This window comes from Nilaparvata lugens, chromosome 3 (assembly GCF_014356525.2).
Source record: "Nilaparvata lugens isolate BPH chromosome 3, ASM1435652v1, whole genome shotgun sequence".
NCBI lineage: Eukaryota > Metazoa > Arthropoda > Insecta > Hemiptera > Delphacidae > Nilaparvata > Nilaparvata lugens.
In genome coordinates, this window is record NC_052506.1 from 65926626 (window position 1) to 65945743 (window position 19118).

Sequence of the window (19118 nt, forward strand, 5' to 3'; positions counted from 1 at the left end):
TTGCATTTGTCTGTGAATAAATAATAATTTATTCAAAGCAAAGCGATCTAGATCATATCAAGTATTAACAATACGAATGCAACTTAAACTAAACACAGTTGGATCCTCGTTATGATGCATTATATTATGAATTCGGCCCCGGTAGAACTGGTTTTTTGGGCTGGTGTTTATTGCCTAAGATTGCGGGGGCCAATAGAGAACTCTGTGTTTTCACCATTCAATACATGCTATTGTCAGATTGCCAAAAATAAATTACCCTGGTTCTGATTTCTGCACTGTTAGCGGTGTTCTTGATAAGAAAAACTCGTTGTGCAATCTAGAACAAACTCCTTTCTGACAGCGTCCTCGAATTATGTGGACTATTAATAAATGTCCTTGTTTATATCATACACTAGTTAGTGGACGCCTACTTAATTGTTACCTGGATGTGTACTTGCATATCAAATTATTCGTCACTACTTAATTTATGTACATCCGTCTACCATTAATTATTTCGTATGTCTGAATTCAGAAAATAAAACAAGTGAATGAATCACCTAGTAAAGTTGATTTTCCTTAATAATCAAAGCTCAACTGAGCACACTTCGTGAAGTGAGAATTTAGAATTGTCACATACGCCACACAATCAGTTGTATCAACTTGTAGCCCAAATGTTGATATTGTGCTAGATTATTATCCACATTAGGATGCAGGAAGATTTTCAACTGTCAGAATCATTTAAAATTCAAGAATGGCAACAATAACAAAATAGAGAGATTTGGATTTTTCCCATTAAAGATTGAGCATTGATAGAAATCTACTAATGAAATCTTTCTAAATCAGTCGTCAAAATCTACTTTTCGGTTAGCTTTTTTTCTGAGTGAAAAATCATTCTAGGAAGACTAGAAGCTCTTTAGACTGATAGTTCTTTGTTGAAGTATCTCATTTTGTCAGAAGTAAACCAATATTGATTTAATAATATAAAAATATGTAACTTATTTTTGATAAACTAAACTATGATATAATCAGTCATTATCTTGTCTTTTTTTATTGCTTCTTGATAAGTTAGATGACGACTTGCCACCAAGATTTATTTATACCAAATTTCCTCAACCAATTAGCTGATTGCATCCTTGTGGAAGCAATCAAATTATCATTTGGGTATCTTGAAACAGAAATCTAAGTGGCTTTCGATATTAATCACGATTTAAAAATGGTTGCCTTCAACAATAAAAAACTTGAGTTATTTTATTTTCAAAGGAATTGTTGAAAAAGTATTCCTTGACAGTCGCGATAAAAGAATGACAGTGATCTTATCTGATTGTATTTGCATAGTCGCTGATAGCACATATTTTTCTTAAAAACACAGACATGAAGAGTAATAACTTGGATTGACCACTTAATTTATTCATCCCTCTCCTAGAAAAATCCTTCGATATCATCGTGTCGTAATCCACGAATCGGCTTGTTTATAATTAAATTTCGATGGAAAATATTCTCTATCTTATCGAACATTCTCACCTTATCATTTTTCAACTAATAACGAAAAGGTTATCGGCGTGTGTTTTGCCAACTTGAACAATCTTATTCCATTAGGCTACTTCTTGTAAAACCTCTCTTATTAGGAGAATAATCGGGAAACAACGTTGGTTCTAATTTGCAGTAAGTGCATTGTGTGGCACATAAAATTCGGAAGTTTTTATCATATTTATTTGGATGAACAATACGATAATTCTAAACAATGAACAGCACTTAGAATAATTATGGAAATTATTCAATTATTTTAAAGTTTTTAATGAAAGGGTACTAAAAGTTTTTATTATGGAAATATAGTAATAAACAGGCGTGGAAAGTCACTTTTGTAAGAACAGTAGAAATGAGAAAAAATTTGGAAGATTTCTTCAAGTTTTGGTATCAAAAATCAGATCGAGACCATCTATGTAAGAAAATTGGAATTTTCAATGACATAATCACCTTTCAACGACTTTCGAAGTAATTATTTATTAATTTTATAAATGATTCTAATTAGAAAAACTTGATGTGAGAAGTTCTACAGTCATGCTTGTAACAACAAGAACTACATTCTACTAGTAGGTAATCCATGCTCCGCAAGGACTAATTAATTACTTCACAAAGTAATCTTGAAGAATCAGTCCAGTAGTTCAGACGTGATGATGCGTCATTCGTGAATTTCCTATCCCATACGTGTATAAGCCAGTTCTTTCCTTTATCATAGTGTAGATTAGAAGTGTTGTGAAAATATTAGAGTTGTGTGATCGTGGAGATTAGCAATTGATCAACATGTACTATTAGCATATTGACATGGAGTTTTTAAATTTTCATGGAAGAAATGTTACTCCACCTAGAGCAAAGAATTAGCAACATTCAAATTTTGAAGGTCCCATTTGAAAAGCAAAATATTTTGAGCTGATCAGCTGAAAAAACGTCAAGATCTGGAAGAAATTGTTTCTAAACGTAACGGTGGGGGTGGGGTTATAGTGGGAATGTTGTGGATCATGGCTTCATAGCCAATATAGATCACAAGCACAAGAGTAATGACATGCAGAAAGGATTGGCATGCGAAGACAAGATCCGGAGCTGTGGGCTGAGTGATAAAAGAGTCTGCCTGGAAGATCGGCAGCGTGCAGGTGGATGGTCGTCAGGCAGGACTCTCTGTTTGCGGCTAATAACAGTGCAGTGAGAGAGCAGTCAGCAGACTTTATGGTTAAACTGGCAAACAACAGACGGTGTACAGTACTCGGTGCAAGAGGTACTTAGCAGGCGTATCTCGGTCTCGTTTGTGTCACAACTCCCCCTCCCCCTCACCGTCACCATCACACAACGATTCTCGTGTGCGGCACTAAACTTGATTTATATTTTGATTAAACGACCCCGAACTAGTTTATGAAGGTACGCGCTTGCCGCGAGAGAACTACGCTACACTATGCGTCTATGCCGCCGAATCATACCGCACCGTTACCAGGCCTACTCACCCTCTGCCCACCAGGGGCACCTGCTAGTCTCCATCAACCTGTTCCCCTTTTTCACTCAAAATCGCCGCCTCAACAACAACAACATGGAATGCGCACAACACTGTCTGCCTTCAACAACAAAAACCATATCGCCTGTAAACCACGGATTAATGGCCCAGCAGTCGCAATGCAACAATTCCTCAAAGCCCGTCCTCCCCCTTCCTCCTTCCCGCAACGCACCTCGACGTGCCTCGCCGCACCGCTTTCTCTTTCTCCTTACCTTACGATGACGCTACCGTTACAATACCCGTGTAGACGACAACAACAATTATTTGTACAAATCGCTACTTCTGCCCCACATTCTTTAGTAGGCTCGACTAAGAAGGGATATTTTGATATTCTCAGATACAGCAAGCAGTGAACAAATAGGAGAACCTTCTCTCTAATGATTTCCAAAGTAAATCGTGTAGGCCAATCTTGTTTTCGAATTCTGATAATCCTAAAAAATATTCTATAGAAGTTAAAATTAAGTAAAGAAATTTGAAAACATACAAAGTACAAATGAACTGATAATACTTAAATAGTTTATTGTAGGCCTACAAAACAGAATTAGAGAAACTTCATGAAATTACTATTCTTAATTGTGGGAAATTCACTGAATTTTTTTTTATTTAGGTAAATTCATGAAAATTAAATAACGACTAAATTCTCTAGTCATAGGTATGGGTAAATTTGTCATCTTCATGTCAGGAATTGTAGAAGTAAACTGTGATTACTGTAATAGCTAGAGAACCCAGAGTGAACAGGAAATCGAATATCCTGCTTCATTTTCACTTGCGAAATGTGAAAATTATTATTCCATTCGGTCAAATTTTCGTAAACTCTACATGGATGAGGCTATTTTGGATATGGTAATTCAGTTTCCCGAGGTCAATCAAATATAGATCGTAGTGATGACTGATGAGTAATATAAAACTGATGCTATATAATTTTGGAGCGAAATCTTAAATCTCACTTAATAATCATTAGTATTTGTTTCCACCAAGCTCGGTCAAGACATGATTCACATGGTCAAATCAGGTACGATTTACGAATGCACCAGAACATATGATTTCCATGGGTTTAGTTACTTTCCAGTACACACTTGTAAATCATACCCAGTTCGACCATGTTCAAATGCCTTGACCGGGCCTGGTAAACATTAGTCAATGGGATCTTAGCAATAATATTATTTAAAAAATCAAGTACTGTAGTGCTATTGTAGAATTAATTATTAATAGTTCTTCATAAGAAGATCTCACATTTCAATTTCTTTAGACCTAGATCTTTTCGTTGGTCTATCACAATTCAACTCAAGAGAGAATTCATAAAAAAGTTTGAACTTAATCATGAGGTATGAAAGCCTACAAATTGCAATTAAACTCTGTGTTGAAGGAATGACAATAAATTTGTGCTTTCTCTGTTTAGTACCGAGAGCCGATGCCGATGGAACCACCGATTACAGAGGCAGAGAAAATTCACCAGTTTTACAACCTTCTAACGACGTCAGTGGATGTTATACGACATTTCGCTGACAGAATTCCGGGTTTCAGCGACTTCTGTCGGGAGGACCAGGAGCTTTTATTCCAGTCGGCATCGCTTGAACTCTTCGTACTGCGACTTGCTTACAGGTGAGAGCCAACTTCTATACGGCCGACGCTGAGTACTAAATCAAAAGTTGCAACCTGCTATCTTGTAGGATCCAAGTGGTAGCAAATCACTCGACTAGTAAATCAAGAGTTTAGCTTCACATGATATCTTGTGCTCCATGAAACATCTATGAGCAGCTTCTAACTGCAATTTCCACATATGAATTAAGTGGTCGAGTTTAATGGGGTAGGAAATTGTTGAATCCTGAACAACTCTCTATGATGAACTGTTTCACGGTATAAATAGGTATTTTTGTGTCTCCATTCTGATCTAGAAATTTTTAGGTAAAACTCAAGTTAAAAAGTGAATCCTCTTACTCGATCTGCTATTCAAATAATCACCTTAATGAAGCAGAAAGCGCTGTTTGGATGAATATTATTTCAGTTTCAATGCATTTCGTTTAAACTGTATATAGAAACTCCTTCTAAGAATTGAATGATTGAGATTTCATAATATTTGGGCCTGATTGAAGCTGTTTTTTCAAACACGAATAGGATAATTGTATTATTGCTGATAACCGAATCTGAATCGATTCTTTCAAAATAATTCAAATCAGTAATAATAATTTATAATTAATGGTGATTTTGTCCAAACAGTAAGACAAACAGATTCATATTGTTCATTGATGGGTTTTCAGTGTATCTAGAATAATCAATAATATATCTCTTAGAAGTTCAGGCATAATCTTTTTTGAGAAATTCCTTATTACTTGTACATGTAAATTTATATTATTTTGTCTTCTTATTTTACCCTCATCGATGTTGAGGACTATGATGGTTGTTCTAAAAAAATCAAGATATCACTTGAGATAGTAGGTTGATAACTAAATCATGGTCGATAAATACCGTACAACAAGGAAAGAATGACCCCTAGTGGTAATGAATTCAAGTAATTCAGACGCCAATAAATTAGTCACAGATGTGAGAAGCTGACTTTCGACAGATCCAAAATACTTTTCTCACAAACTATGAGTGTAAATTCCTTATAATATGGCTTATATTAGACTAGAATGAGCTGAACAGGATTTTTTCTGCCAACAGGACAAGAGTGACAGACACAAAGCTGACCTTCTGCAATGGAGTTGTTCTTGATAAGCAACAATGCCAACGCAGTTTTGGAGATTGGCTGCACTCAATCTTGGAGTTCTGCCAGAGCCTTCATGCAATGGAGGTTGACATATCAGCGTTCTCTTGTCTGTGTGCTCTCACGCTTATCACAGGTGACTAATTCAATCCATCTTCATGTGTGTCATCTCGTCTGATAATATTCTCATTTATAGGCCAAAATATTGATTTTCTTGATTATTCTATTACAATTCACGAAGCCAAACATAGTATTACGGTACTTGTTGAGTCATAACAAGAAATTATCCGAAAAAACTAGCTATCTATTCGCGGGGTATCTAAATAACGAGCTATTGCACTTTCTGCAAGCATTCTGTGATATGAAGAACTCAAATTTTAAAAAAATACTCAAATCAAGAAATCAAGAAATGGTTAGTTGATGAAACCATTAATAGTACTCGTATAGACTAGTCCTATCAGGTTGAAACTAGAGCTGACTTCAATTGGGAGCAACTGCTGTATTCATGTGTGTATTTTGTATTGTATGTATTATATTAATGTGTGTATTATTTGAGCGTATTCGTCTTCCACTCCCCTAGAAGTCTTCAAGACATATTCTTGGAAAAAATATCCACCAACATTAGTCTAAAGAACAAAATTTCTATAAACGATTTCATTAGAAATGTTGAGTAGATTAGAATTATCTTCTCATTGAAGGTTGGAGAATAAATTATTAATCCAATCTGACTTTCAATCTTTCGTCTGACAGAGGTAACTGCTTCTGCAGTAACAATGTTGAGAAAGCTATCATTGAAATCCAAATATACAGTGGACTAAACTCTTCATAATTGTTTATTAGTCTACTGGTTGCAAATATGAATAAATCACATAAAATCGTGCATGGCAACGATCCAAATTTGTGAACGGTGAACCAACTGCATTGCTATCATTGTTACATTATTGAAGCATACTAGTAGCTTTGGGGTGTACACGTACATTGATATTGAATATTAAATTGAGTGAGAGAAAGTGAAAATAAAAGAGAATGAACCAAAACGTTAGAGCAAGAGTAAAAGAGAATATGAGTGAGATGATATGTGTTATCAAGTACAGAGAAGTAGGAGCAAGGATTTCTGGTTTTCACTTGATGAGATTTACTCATGAATGGAAATATTTATACTGGTTGTTGCAGAATTAATTACAGTATGTCTGTCTCTTGTCAATGATTCATATCTTATTCGCCGATAACTTTACTACAAGTGAAGCTATTTTTTCAGTAAAAACTTTCACTCGCTTACAATCAACTTCCAAAATTAATGAATGAATTTTATTTGAAATTCCAAAAAACAGTAATTTCAACAAAGTAAAGTAATTTCATTAATTGAGCTATTAATTGTGAGCAGTGGTACTCAATCCCTTGAGCTCATCGCGCTCATTCGGAAATTGAATTCTCCAACGTTATGAGAATCTGTTTATTGAACTCCAAATTAATTAAAAATTCACTTGCTCACTCCGATCAAATTTGTTGAATGATTTTCTTTTTTATTATGATCATCGTCAATTATATTCAACAAAGATAGTTTCAAACATTCTATATAGGTATAGGGTATAAACGTAGTTTTTGGTATATTCTTCCGACTAATTCACATTATCACATAGTCTATTTCACACGGAACGTTTCGAATATAATATGGCGAATTGTGTTTATAAGAACAATTATATTATCCTCCCATATAGATTCATGAGATAATTTTCATGTTAATGACTGATGTTTTATTGTATTGCAGAGCGCCATGGATTGAAAGAGCCGAATAAGGTTGAACAACTTCAGATGAAGATAATCAGCTCTTTGAGAGACCACGTGACCTACAACGCAGAAGCGCAGCGCAAGTCGCACTACTTCTCGCGGCTGTTGGGAAAACTGCCTGAGTTGCGGTCTCTCAGTGTGCAAGGACTGCAGAGGATCTTCTACCTGAAGCTGGAAGACTTGGTTCCAGCGCCTCCTCTCATAGAGAACATGTTTGTTGCCAGTCTGCCATTTTGAAAAACTTTCTAGGACGTGAATACTTCAACGCTTCACTCTTATACTATAGTAGTTTTGCAAATTCTTGAGACATTCTAATAAATTATCTCTGTCAAGTGCAAGTGTCATCGCTATTGTCTTCGCAAGAATAGGAGAGGGCAACCATCTTCTTATTCTCAATTTAATCAATGGAAAACTCCTTCGCACAACAAAATAAAAGAAACTCGCTGTATGGAAATTCTGGTAGAGCTCAACAAATTATTTGGATTTAATTTATAATATTTTCTAACAAAAACTCTCTTAATATCCATTACGGTAGAATATGGGAGACTAAAAAATATTTCTGTCATTTGAATCGCTAACCGCTCAAACAGCAATACAGTACGGTACCTACAAATATCATTCATGTTGAGTTGTCAGCACCTTCTGAATTTATCCAGATTGCAATAATATTAATAGTAATAATTCTGTCCTTAAACTGTTTAATATCACTGAAAACTCAAATAAAGCAATAATAAGTTACTTGAAGAATTATAAAAAATATATTTTGTATTAAATGATAAATACTTATATGAGCTACTTCTTGTTCTCAAATGGACTGAATGGTGATGCTATTTATGATGCCATCAAAAATGTTGGTAGGTGAATCGATTAGGTAGTAAACCAAAATCAATAATTGAAACATGTATCATGAATTTATTCAAAAATGTACGCTTGGACTAAAAAATATCAATAATTGTTTTTAATGTATAAATATTAATTACGTCTACTACTGGTAACTTGAGTGGTCCAAAATCAGCATTTATTTAGCCTAATATTACTGGAAAGCAGCATTTTTTTAATATGAAGGCTTACAAAAGTACTATTCACTACACAATATTACAAATACAAATTTGTTCGACCAACTACGAGTATTTCCAAACTCGTATAATAATATCACCATTCAGTTTATCTGGGTGTAATTACTGGAACAGTCTATAAAATCTTGAATGTTAAGTATATAATATCACGATTTCAAAAGAATGTAACTTATGTATTCATTAGCTTCAATGAACCATAAGCTACATTATTGTTATTCGTGGCAGCGAGTCAAATCGATGAAATAGGATGACAAAAAAGATTATTGTCGAATCGTGGATATGGTATAAAATGATACAGTAGTTTCAATAAAAATATGTCATGCCTTTTTAAAAAAAAAAACACGACTTACCGAGAAATCAAGCATTCTCACAAATTATTACGAACTACGTAATTCTAAAGTCTCTTCGATTTTTGAAGATGTTACAACCAATTATAACCAGGAAAATATTTAAATTCAATCTGAATCTTCAATATTTTAGCTGAAAATTTACTCACATTTCGTACTTGGTAGGTAACTCTTTTTGTTAATGAGTTGTTGAACGAATACTGTCTTCAAATTTGTCCCACTACACTTTTTCAATACTAATTAAGCTATTTAATTTCATTCTCGAGGCAAACTGATTTTGGCCTTATCAGTTGCGAACTATTTTCAACCAATAATATTGATTTCCTTTATTATTTTTACCTACAAAAATATGAAGTTTATGATATATATATTAGGTATATAATGAATTGATTCTCATAATAACAAGTAATATGAATTTGTCATCTGACAGTGCTTAAAAAAATTAATTAGTCTATAAATTATTAAAATAATATTTCCTGAGATTCGGTTCATGTTATAGAAAGTTAACATTAACAAACAAGGAAAAAATATTATTTAGTAGCCAAAAACTCCTCATACAATTCAATTGATATGTACTGTACACAATTAGCGTACTCTTATCCAATTAAATCATCATAAACAAGGAGATATTTTGTGGAGATCACTAAAGAGTAAATCACTGCTTAGGCTACATTCTGAGACTGAGATTGAATTGTTCATTGGAATTATGATAAAATTTTAGGAAATCAAGATCTCAAAATGAAATATACTACTGTATAATATATTATTTATTATCATTGAATATTTCGTTCAATTTATGATTGTTATTATAATATCCCGTTCTTAATAATCAACATAGGATTTATAAAAAGAAAGCCAACAAGATAGATCTTTGAAAACACAGGTGTCATCTTCCTCAAAGTACAAGATTGCTACAAGTGACCTACTTCTGAATAGTATATTTTCACAAATTTATATCTATCATCACAAATAAAGATGTACCATGATGAAGCAAATTATACAATTCTCAACAGCTAAAAGCAGTAATTTATATTGATATCTATTCTTTTATACTTCATGGAAGTCTTTTTAATGAGCTTTAGGATCGTTTCAATAGTTTCCTGATGCCTATAAAATGGAAAATCTGTGAATAAAGCTTATCTATGAAAAAAGTAGCAATTCTATGTAATGTTGTAGTATATATTATCATATTGTAAGTCTAGCTCTGCTATCTATTTTTGTTTATAATTATATTTAATGTACGGCATGCACATGATAAATTATTCAATTTTGTAAATATGTGTTGACAACATAGATTGGAATATATTTTGTATAAAAACAATGATTATACTTTTGGAGAGAGATATTTGGAAGGAATTACGAGTGGGAAATTCGCACTGGAGTAGAGAGTACGAATTGATCGAGGCCTAAGGTGACAAAAATAGTGAAAGACTTTTGTATAGAGCAATTTAGTAGCATCGAGAGAAAGAGTTTAGTGGGAACGTTGCATACTGTATTCTTTAGGAGAAGAGATTGGCTGTGTTGATATCCGATTTTGAATAAGACCAAGTTACCGCATCGGAGGTAGCTATAGCTGTCACCTGTGATTGGGCTCCAATGGCAATGATCGCCTTCTAATATTCGATTAGATAGCAAACTCTTGCTGCACCTTATCAGGGTGGTGTGAGGAACGCAATAAAAGCATCATTACAACAATATTGTTTTCTCTTGTATAAAAAGGTCAACCAAACTTGCAATATGTTCAATTTGCATTTCATTAATTATTGTAATATTGTATTCGCAGCTCATGGCAAACTTAGAAACTGAGCATAATTTTTTTCTACATGTATTACACTCAAAATCGATTTGTCATCTTTTTTTAGTTACCATTAATGCCATAAGAATTGTAGTAATCATATTACTGACAGTATCAATATTATTTTTTATATTTAAAATTTTTATATTTTGTTGTTATTTCTGTAAGTTAAATGATAGATTTGTACATTTAATTTTGTGTGAATTTAGTCATCGATGTGTACAGTAATTTCCCATTAAAGTACTCGGCTCCCTTCCAGTCTTAATAAAAATGTCATTAGAGAACACGATAACTGTGAGTTTCGGCACAATAGTTGTATTACGGTATATCTCATATTTTTGGCAATGCCAGAAAACTGCATTGAACAGCTAGTTTGTTAGTGTCTACTAATTCACTATATCTGCAAAAATATAAAAGTTTCTACTTTGTTTTGTACTCAAAGTTATCATAAACGAAGCTGGAAAATGAATAGGAAGTTCATGCTTTCGAGTAACTGTAATATAATTTTTATTTACCTTTTTTCAGCGTTTCATCAATTCTATAGAATATTATATTTTGATAAAATTCATCATAATATCAAAAATTTACTTTCAACAAATTAAATTCATGGATATTGATTGTTGTAAACAAACTTATTTCGTGGTATTATATGAGATACAGCGATAGAGGATATTCAAAATCTAAATTTTCCAACTCATTAACTTGCTTATCATATTTCATCAATAGATTATTAATTATAAATTTTTGTCATGGAAAATTGATAAGTCGATCACTCCATGAAGTCTGACAGATTTATTCATGGCTCCCTGATAAGTAAGCTCTCAGCAGTGAGTTCAGAATCTATTCTGTATTTTAATGATGTCTTATTGTTTTATTTGAAGAATCTCTTGATTCAATTCATTTGAAGACCTACTTAAAGAATCTATTAGCTGGAAAAATGTAGATTAAAAGCAAGTGGCATAAAATATCAAATAAATTTGAAAACTACGAATTGCTTTTTAGAATTGAAATATATTTCAAAATAATATTTTGAAGCAGAGGCTGCGTTGTGCTGGACCTACTTTATGCCCTAGTAGAGCCTGACTGTTCGATGGTCCAGTGAAATCGAATAGTCTTGGCTCAACTCATATACTTCAAATAAGTACCCAGAGCAACACTATTGTATAGAGTAAAAACAAGACAATCCATTTTTTGATTCGTTTAAAGACATTTATTGGTATACTGTCAGAAAACTTTCATGAATCTCTCCTAAAATACTTTACCGGTACTTCAAAAATAATATTGATCATTCAGATTACAAAATTCTAAAAAACAACAACGCTTTTCAAACAGGGTATCCAACCATAGTTTCATAGTTATCTCAAGAGTAAAAAACTACCCAGAATAGATTCCATTTTTCAGGAATGAATTAATGAATATGTCGAAAATTGAACAGCTATATCATATTTATTTATAATCCCAATACCAACTGTTTTTGAACAAATACTTACAGGTTATTATCAATTCCGCTCAGCAAAAACATATACATTTTGATCCTATTAGTTGGAAAAGCAATAAATAAAGAAACACATTTCCTAGTCTGCCTGGTCACATCTCTTCCTATTCAGATCAAATCCGATAATTGTTTTTTTTAAGTTAGTAAATCGAAAACACATCATCTTCTGTAAAGAATATTGTTGACATTGGGAATCTGCGGAGACTAAATATCATAAATGACTGTTATCTTTAGGATATTTTCATACTCATATACAATATTATTGAAAATTTTCCATATTATAGCACGTATGATTAGATGCTTTAGTGTTGAATTCTATACGAAATCTATTTCCAAATAAAAAGGTTGGCTTCAAATGAGTGAAAAGGAGATTTCTTACTTTGAATTGATTCTGATTTTCAATGGAATGAGATGATAGAGATTTTTGAACTGATGAGAGGAGCAGTTACTGACTATTTTTATAGCATGTTTGTGATGAAGCCGTCGTCTATTATTGTGTTACAGTATCATGAAAAGGTAATAGTTCTGAAAAAATACCGAATATTTCGCTTCATGGTGATAAGACATATATTTGTCTGTTTTAAAACAATAACCCAATTGCTATTTTTGTATAAAGAAGCTCACTTGATTAGTGGAAATACACTCTTGCATCTGTACCAAAACGTTAGATTTCTCACTTAAAATACCTGTTCTCTTTTTATACTCTTCGATTAAGGAATATTTTTATCATAGGACTTTAGATTGTTTCATTTGATGTAAGAATGTGAACATATCGTTTAGAAAAACAGCTCTTTGTTGCTACAGTTAATATAATTATGTATTATTATTATTGTTTCTTAATGACATGGATTCAATTGCCAATATATTATTGTGTTGTTGAAAGTTGTATTTATTTATTTTCTCTCCTTGTGCACTATCATAGAGTAGCTATAGTTTGAACAGAGTTAGTAGTACCTACTACTATCTTTTTAAATTCTTGAACAGCAATCTACTCAACATTTTATCATCTCTTTTGCAAGCAGACATTTTCCAACTCATTATTTGAGTTTATTGCAGTCAAAGTCAGCTTTTGACAAGACTTTGGTGCATTACTAAACTGAAATGTTCGAAAATGATCTCAGAATGGATGCTGTGCTGAGAACAACTGCTTTTTCCATCGCATATTTTGCACTTTTTGATATTCCCATCTGACAAAGATTTGCTGACACTTTTCTAGTTACAACTCCAACCGTGGAGATAATGACAGGAACAATTATGACCTTTACTTGCATCCAGACATCTCCAACTGTGGAGATAATGACAGGAACAATTATGACCTTTTCTTGCATCCAGACTTCCTTGATCTCAGCAGCCAAGTGAAGGTACTTGGAGATCTTTTCATTATAATACTGGTCCAAGTTGTGGCAGCATGGTATGCCAACATCTATCAGTGTTGTTTCCTTGGCTACCTTATCCATAAGGATGATATCTGGTCTGTTATGAGCAACTGTTCTGTCTGTCAGCACCGACCGGTCCCAGTATAACTTAATGTGTCTCATTCTTGTAACAATATTCATTGTTCCAATTGTGAATGATGAGAATTATGCGAATTATCATGAGAAGTCAGTCTGTTATAACAATTTATTTCGCTGCTTTGCTTTTCTGCGTTGTGTTGTGTTGACTCTGTAAGTGTGTGCATAGAAGTTATGGTACTAGGAAAATCGTTGATTTTCCTAGAGCATCAGCCTGGTTCATGACCTTATAAGGCAAGGAATTTGTGTCCGATTGATTATCAATCATGCCTTATTTGGTTAGGAATTTGGAAAATAGCTGTCACTTGGTGGGAGAATGTATCTTAAATTGTAGTTGTACCATTCCTTTCTATTGGCGGAAATTCTGATAAATATTTTCTAGAAAATAGTAACTCCCAATCACAGTTGACTTTGGTTAAGTTGCAATAGTTGAGAACCTAGTATGGCCGTTCACAGCTGTCCATGGCAAGACGAGAGAAGTGATAGAAGTGGATTCATTCAGCGTCTGTCCATTGCTGCTAGCAGAACTGAGAATAATATAGTCTCAGTATTTTGTGTTAATCATTGTTTTTATGCCAGCTTTAAGCTTGTTAGTATTTGGATGTGAAACCATCTGTTCCAATAGCATGTTTTAGTTTTTTTCTGCCTCAGTGAATGCTTTAATTAAGAAGAGAGGATATCAAATTTGTCACCTCACGATGGATATTTCCCTCCAATTACAGCTACTAAGGTACATGAAATTAGGTTATAATATAATTTGAGTAATTATGAAAGCTTCCATCAAAGCATTAAATTTATTGTGATTGTAAATTTATTTTGATTCTCTAGTTATGGAAGCAGATGCTAATTGTAATTTTTTATAAACTCTTTCAATCTTGTCAATAATGAAAGAAAATGAACGGTATGTTTTGTAGAAATTTAGAGTACCTATTAGAAGGAATTAAGATATTTTCAATTTGATATTATTTCTGAAGAGGAAGCTATTAACCTAAATTCAAATGACAGTATTTTGTGTTATAGATTTTATTTGTTTTGCTGATTCTAATGAAAAGCTTTCTTGATTCTTAATGCTTTCTTGATTCTTACACCTATCATGTAATTTATCTTTTCAATTACACTATATATGTAATTTATGTAAGGGAACAGACTGAACAAACTAACAACAATACTCGAAAGACCTTGTTATGAAAAGTTTTTTAATCAACTAGTGAATTAAAGTTTTGTATTATGGAATAATAAATATGTACTCACCTCTTTGTATATAGGGCATGACCCTGACTACAAATAAATCAAGTTATAAAAGTAATGGCTATTTGTATTTCAAAGTATTTTTTTTTGTATTTGAGTTTCTTATAGGAAGCACCTGAATAATGTTGATTTTATGATGTAACTGAAGTTGAGTTAATTTGTATTATCCTAGTTTTTTTTTTATTCTAACAGTGGTCAATGTACGGGTCCATGAATGTCTCGTGAACATGTGTCTTTAAGCTGCTGAGATGCCTCTGAATCGATGGCAGTCCTAGAAGCGTGGGGTATGCTGTCTCCTGTCCCATCTGGACGTGTACAGCTCAATTACTTACCCTAGATTAAAATTGAAGAAACAGCTTTGAGGTAACAACTTTTTCCAAATTAAACAAACGTCCCAGGAACTCCAGATTTGGCAGAATGGGTTTTGGTGACTATAGACTTTCAAAATGGGAGGGGTGTAAAACGTGTACCATTTAATCAATTGAAACGTGCTGAATTGGACTCTTTTTTTGTTGAATCGTGGTAACTTTGAGATTTGGGACTTGGGGATTAATAGATTACAAATTTTTATTTCGTTTGAATGGTAGATTTTCGGTTGTATCTTTACATTGAAATGTGAGGCTATATTTTCTCTGTGAGGATCCAGCTGGAAATTTCAGTTTTCTTTAAATTTATATTCTATAATCTAATAAACTACTAAGATTTGAACTAGCATATGGAATGTTTAGAGGTCCATAAATGTTTTGTAAAAGATATTTTCATCTTAAAGTTGTGAAGAATCAAATTTTTAAGGACCCTAGCCTTTCTAAATTTGTTTTGATATCACAAATTTTTGAATAGTTTTCCTAGGTAGAATTCCGTGATGTGATACTTTAGGAATATTTTGTCTTTGCAGCTTTTATAATAATTATAAAGATACAGAACAGATATTATTGGGGATTATTAATATTTGATAATATTTTGATAGTGTTTTAAAAGTTTCAAGTGTTCTAAATGCTTTAAGTGTTTTCTGAATGTTGATCTTTCCTTTTGAATATTTATTGTTATTTATGATTAACTTCTGAGAAAAATCTATGATGACTTTCAATTATTCTTTCTGAAATTAGAGTCCTTTAAGCTTCTTATAATTAAATCTAAAACGTTTTCAATGTAAAGCAGACAGAGAAGCCTACTATCGAATTAGCTATATCAGAGATAACTTTCTAAATTTAGAAATTCCATTTTCGGTTTTCATAATGCAACTTAATTTTTGTTTTATTACCTGTTGAATTTAAGAGGCAACAATATAATTGATATCTTCTCTCTATTTTGTTGTCTCTTGTCATTTCTGGATTCCCATTCTCTAGCATTAAGTATGTTTATCAAGCATCCCTTTTATTAAGTTTGTGATGTACCAATGATTGTACAGCCCTCAAACTACACAATAGATTTATTCATAGGCCATTATGAGAACGAAATAAATTCTATCACCAAAAACATTCCAATCTTATCTGAGGTAGATAGACGACTGTTATCTAACCTACAAAGTATGCAATAAATAAATCAGTAGTTATATACCTTTCAAAAATCTGTCACAGAAAAAACCGTATATGTTTGTATGTTTATGGATTGGATCAGTAAAATTATATTTGAAGGTTAGTTTTGAAACAAAAACATAACCCCAAAACAGACCAAAGCTAACTTGTTAACAAGTAGCAAATTGAGAAGGCAGTTCGACTAATAATCGATCATAAAAATCATATAATATTAACATTTTCATTTTTATAGTTTAATTTCCATGCCGAATAAGCCTAAATATTTATTTAATAAACTATCATAAAAATATACTTGTTAAAAATATGTAGACAAATTAGCTTAGCCAATCTATGATGTTTGAGGGTCAATATTCTAGCACATAAAAAACCATATAAATAAAAAAAAGGAAGAAGTATTTATTTATTATTGTGTTCGTTATTGTTATAAGCATAAATATTCTTATATTATGTCTACTTTATGTTATAAAAGCATGTCTATGTTCTATAATCATTAGCTATCCATCGAAGCCAATTTCAAATGCTAATCATCATAGACGAATTCTATTATTTATTTGTGTATTATTATAATTATATAAACTAAATGATAATTTGGAACAACTTAAAATCAGGAATTTCGCCCTATTTAAAAGCTCTAAAGTTGGACACAGTGACACCACCCATTCAGCGTACTGGTTACGTCACAGAATCGGACCAATCCCGAATCAATATGTAAATTTGGTGAGATAAAATTTGAAGAAGAAACCCAAGTGGAAATTAGAAGAGGAAATCTCGAGGCCATTTTGCAAGGATCATCGGTAGAATGCAGACCTAGTCCACGTACTTAATTGTTCAAAAGCTTTAATTTCTGTTTAATGTAATTCAATCTTCGTCTTTCTGTTTTAAAAAAGTTGTTCCAAAGTTCCTATAATAATTGTGATACTAAGATTTTAAATTTCATTCAAATAAACCCCGAAATTATATTGGTGAAGTCTGTTCAACATTTTTCGCCACGTGGAAGGATCCAGCCGGAACAATATATTCTACGGCCAAATATATTTCGAAAACCAAAAAACGGAAACAAAAGTCTACGTAAGTTATTCGAATATATAAAAGGGGATCCTCATAAATCTGCGAAAATTGTACACCGTATAAATTTGTCCATTTGAGAAAGTCATGACTATAGTATTAAGGGTACAAAAGTTATCATAATTAATTTTCTTAGTGTTAAATAAATTTAAATATCCAAGCTGTACTTAGCCAAAAGGTCTATTTTCCTTAGGCGAAACCACACCCTGAGAATAATTTTAATTATTAATTTGTTCTATTTTCTAAATCATCATTTTGTATTAACTTGTTTTTCTTATTTAACTAGTTCAGTTTATGACCCTTTCCAAGGGCTAGTATCCATTTTATTTTGTTCAATCAAAGAGTACCGAACTTTTTACATAGTATTTATAATTTAGAGATTCAAATCTGCTATCATTCAATATTCATTCTGTATCTATTGAAAGTCATAATTTGTATAATCTGTTCATTAATTTATTCAATATTTGCTGTAACAGTTTACCTCTCAGAATATATCCATATTACCATTTTGTTAAACTGGGTTTACTTCATTATACCTCCAAATTCGTTCTATCTTGACTGACACATATTGATCATACAGGACACATCCTGTTTTGCAATAGTCAGACATTAGTGAGTATCGTATCTATCATTAGACTATTATTTCTTCTGGTGGTAAATGGTGGTCGATTTTCTTATCAAGTAATAAATCTTTTTATTGGGAATATCTCGCAGAGTCAAATAATAAATCGACTCCCACTAACCTACTACACTGAGGTGAAGTGAATCCTGCATTATCAGCCGATCAACGTCGCAAAGAGAGGTAATAGATCGTATAGACAACATTAGAATTAAACTCGGTACTCGAAATATTTACTATTTTGGTTCAGCACTTTGCCTTCACACAACCTATAGTACTTATCAGAGACCTGGTTCGCATGGATTTGCCATTCTGTCTGTTGTTTCATGCGGTCTAATATCTTTCCAAATTACGGCACAATTATTGGATTCTGGATATATTAGTCATCATTTGGAGAAAAAGTTCACTCCAAAATCACTATCTCCGTCTGATCCTAGTGACAGCATAATTTACACTCAGCAGATTCAAGTTGAACTGCATTTTATTATTAAATTGGATTTAATTCCATCTCACTATATTATAACCACCTACAGCGTTAAGTTAGAAATTCAGATCCTTACTTCGGCTACCTTTGTAGACCGCCAAACCCTCTATTGAGCAAATTAACTTTTTCAATCTGTTCCATCCATACACCAGTCATTCTACTTAGATACTCTGAATTAAATGGTACCGACAATCCGATTAAACAAAGGTTGGTCAACCTAACCTGCAACTACCTATCGTTAAATCATAACCTCAAATACTATAATTGTTCAATTATTTTATTTAATCTAACCATTTTAACTATTAATTACTTTTTTACTGTACGTCCTCCCCTCTCCACGGAGCAAAATAGGCTGCAATATTCGCCAACACAAGGTAAGACCTACTATATGAGGCAATCGTACTTATGGTTAAACGATTGTAATCCTAGTTC

General features: G+C 32.6%; 1 protein-coding gene across 4 annotated transcripts in view; it reads left to right on the forward strand.

The window, feature by feature from the left end:
* LOC111048087 (probable nuclear hormone receptor HR38) overlaps positions 1 to 13106 on the forward strand; it is an 81058-nt gene extending 67952 nt beyond the window's left edge. For all 4 annotated transcript variants that reach the window (XM_039424332.1, XM_039424333.1, XM_039424334.1 and 1 more), the window contains 3 exons: positions 4419 to 4621; positions 5681 to 5859; positions 7492 to 13106. In XM_039424332.1, the coding sequence (XP_039280266.1) occupies positions 4419 to 4621; positions 5681 to 5859; positions 7492 to 7748 (639 nt within the window). In that variant the 3' untranslated portion in view covers positions 7749 to 13106. The remainder of the gene's footprint in view (positions 1 to 4418; positions 4622 to 5680; positions 5860 to 7491) is intronic.
* Positions 13107 to 19118: the final 6012 nt, after the last annotated feature.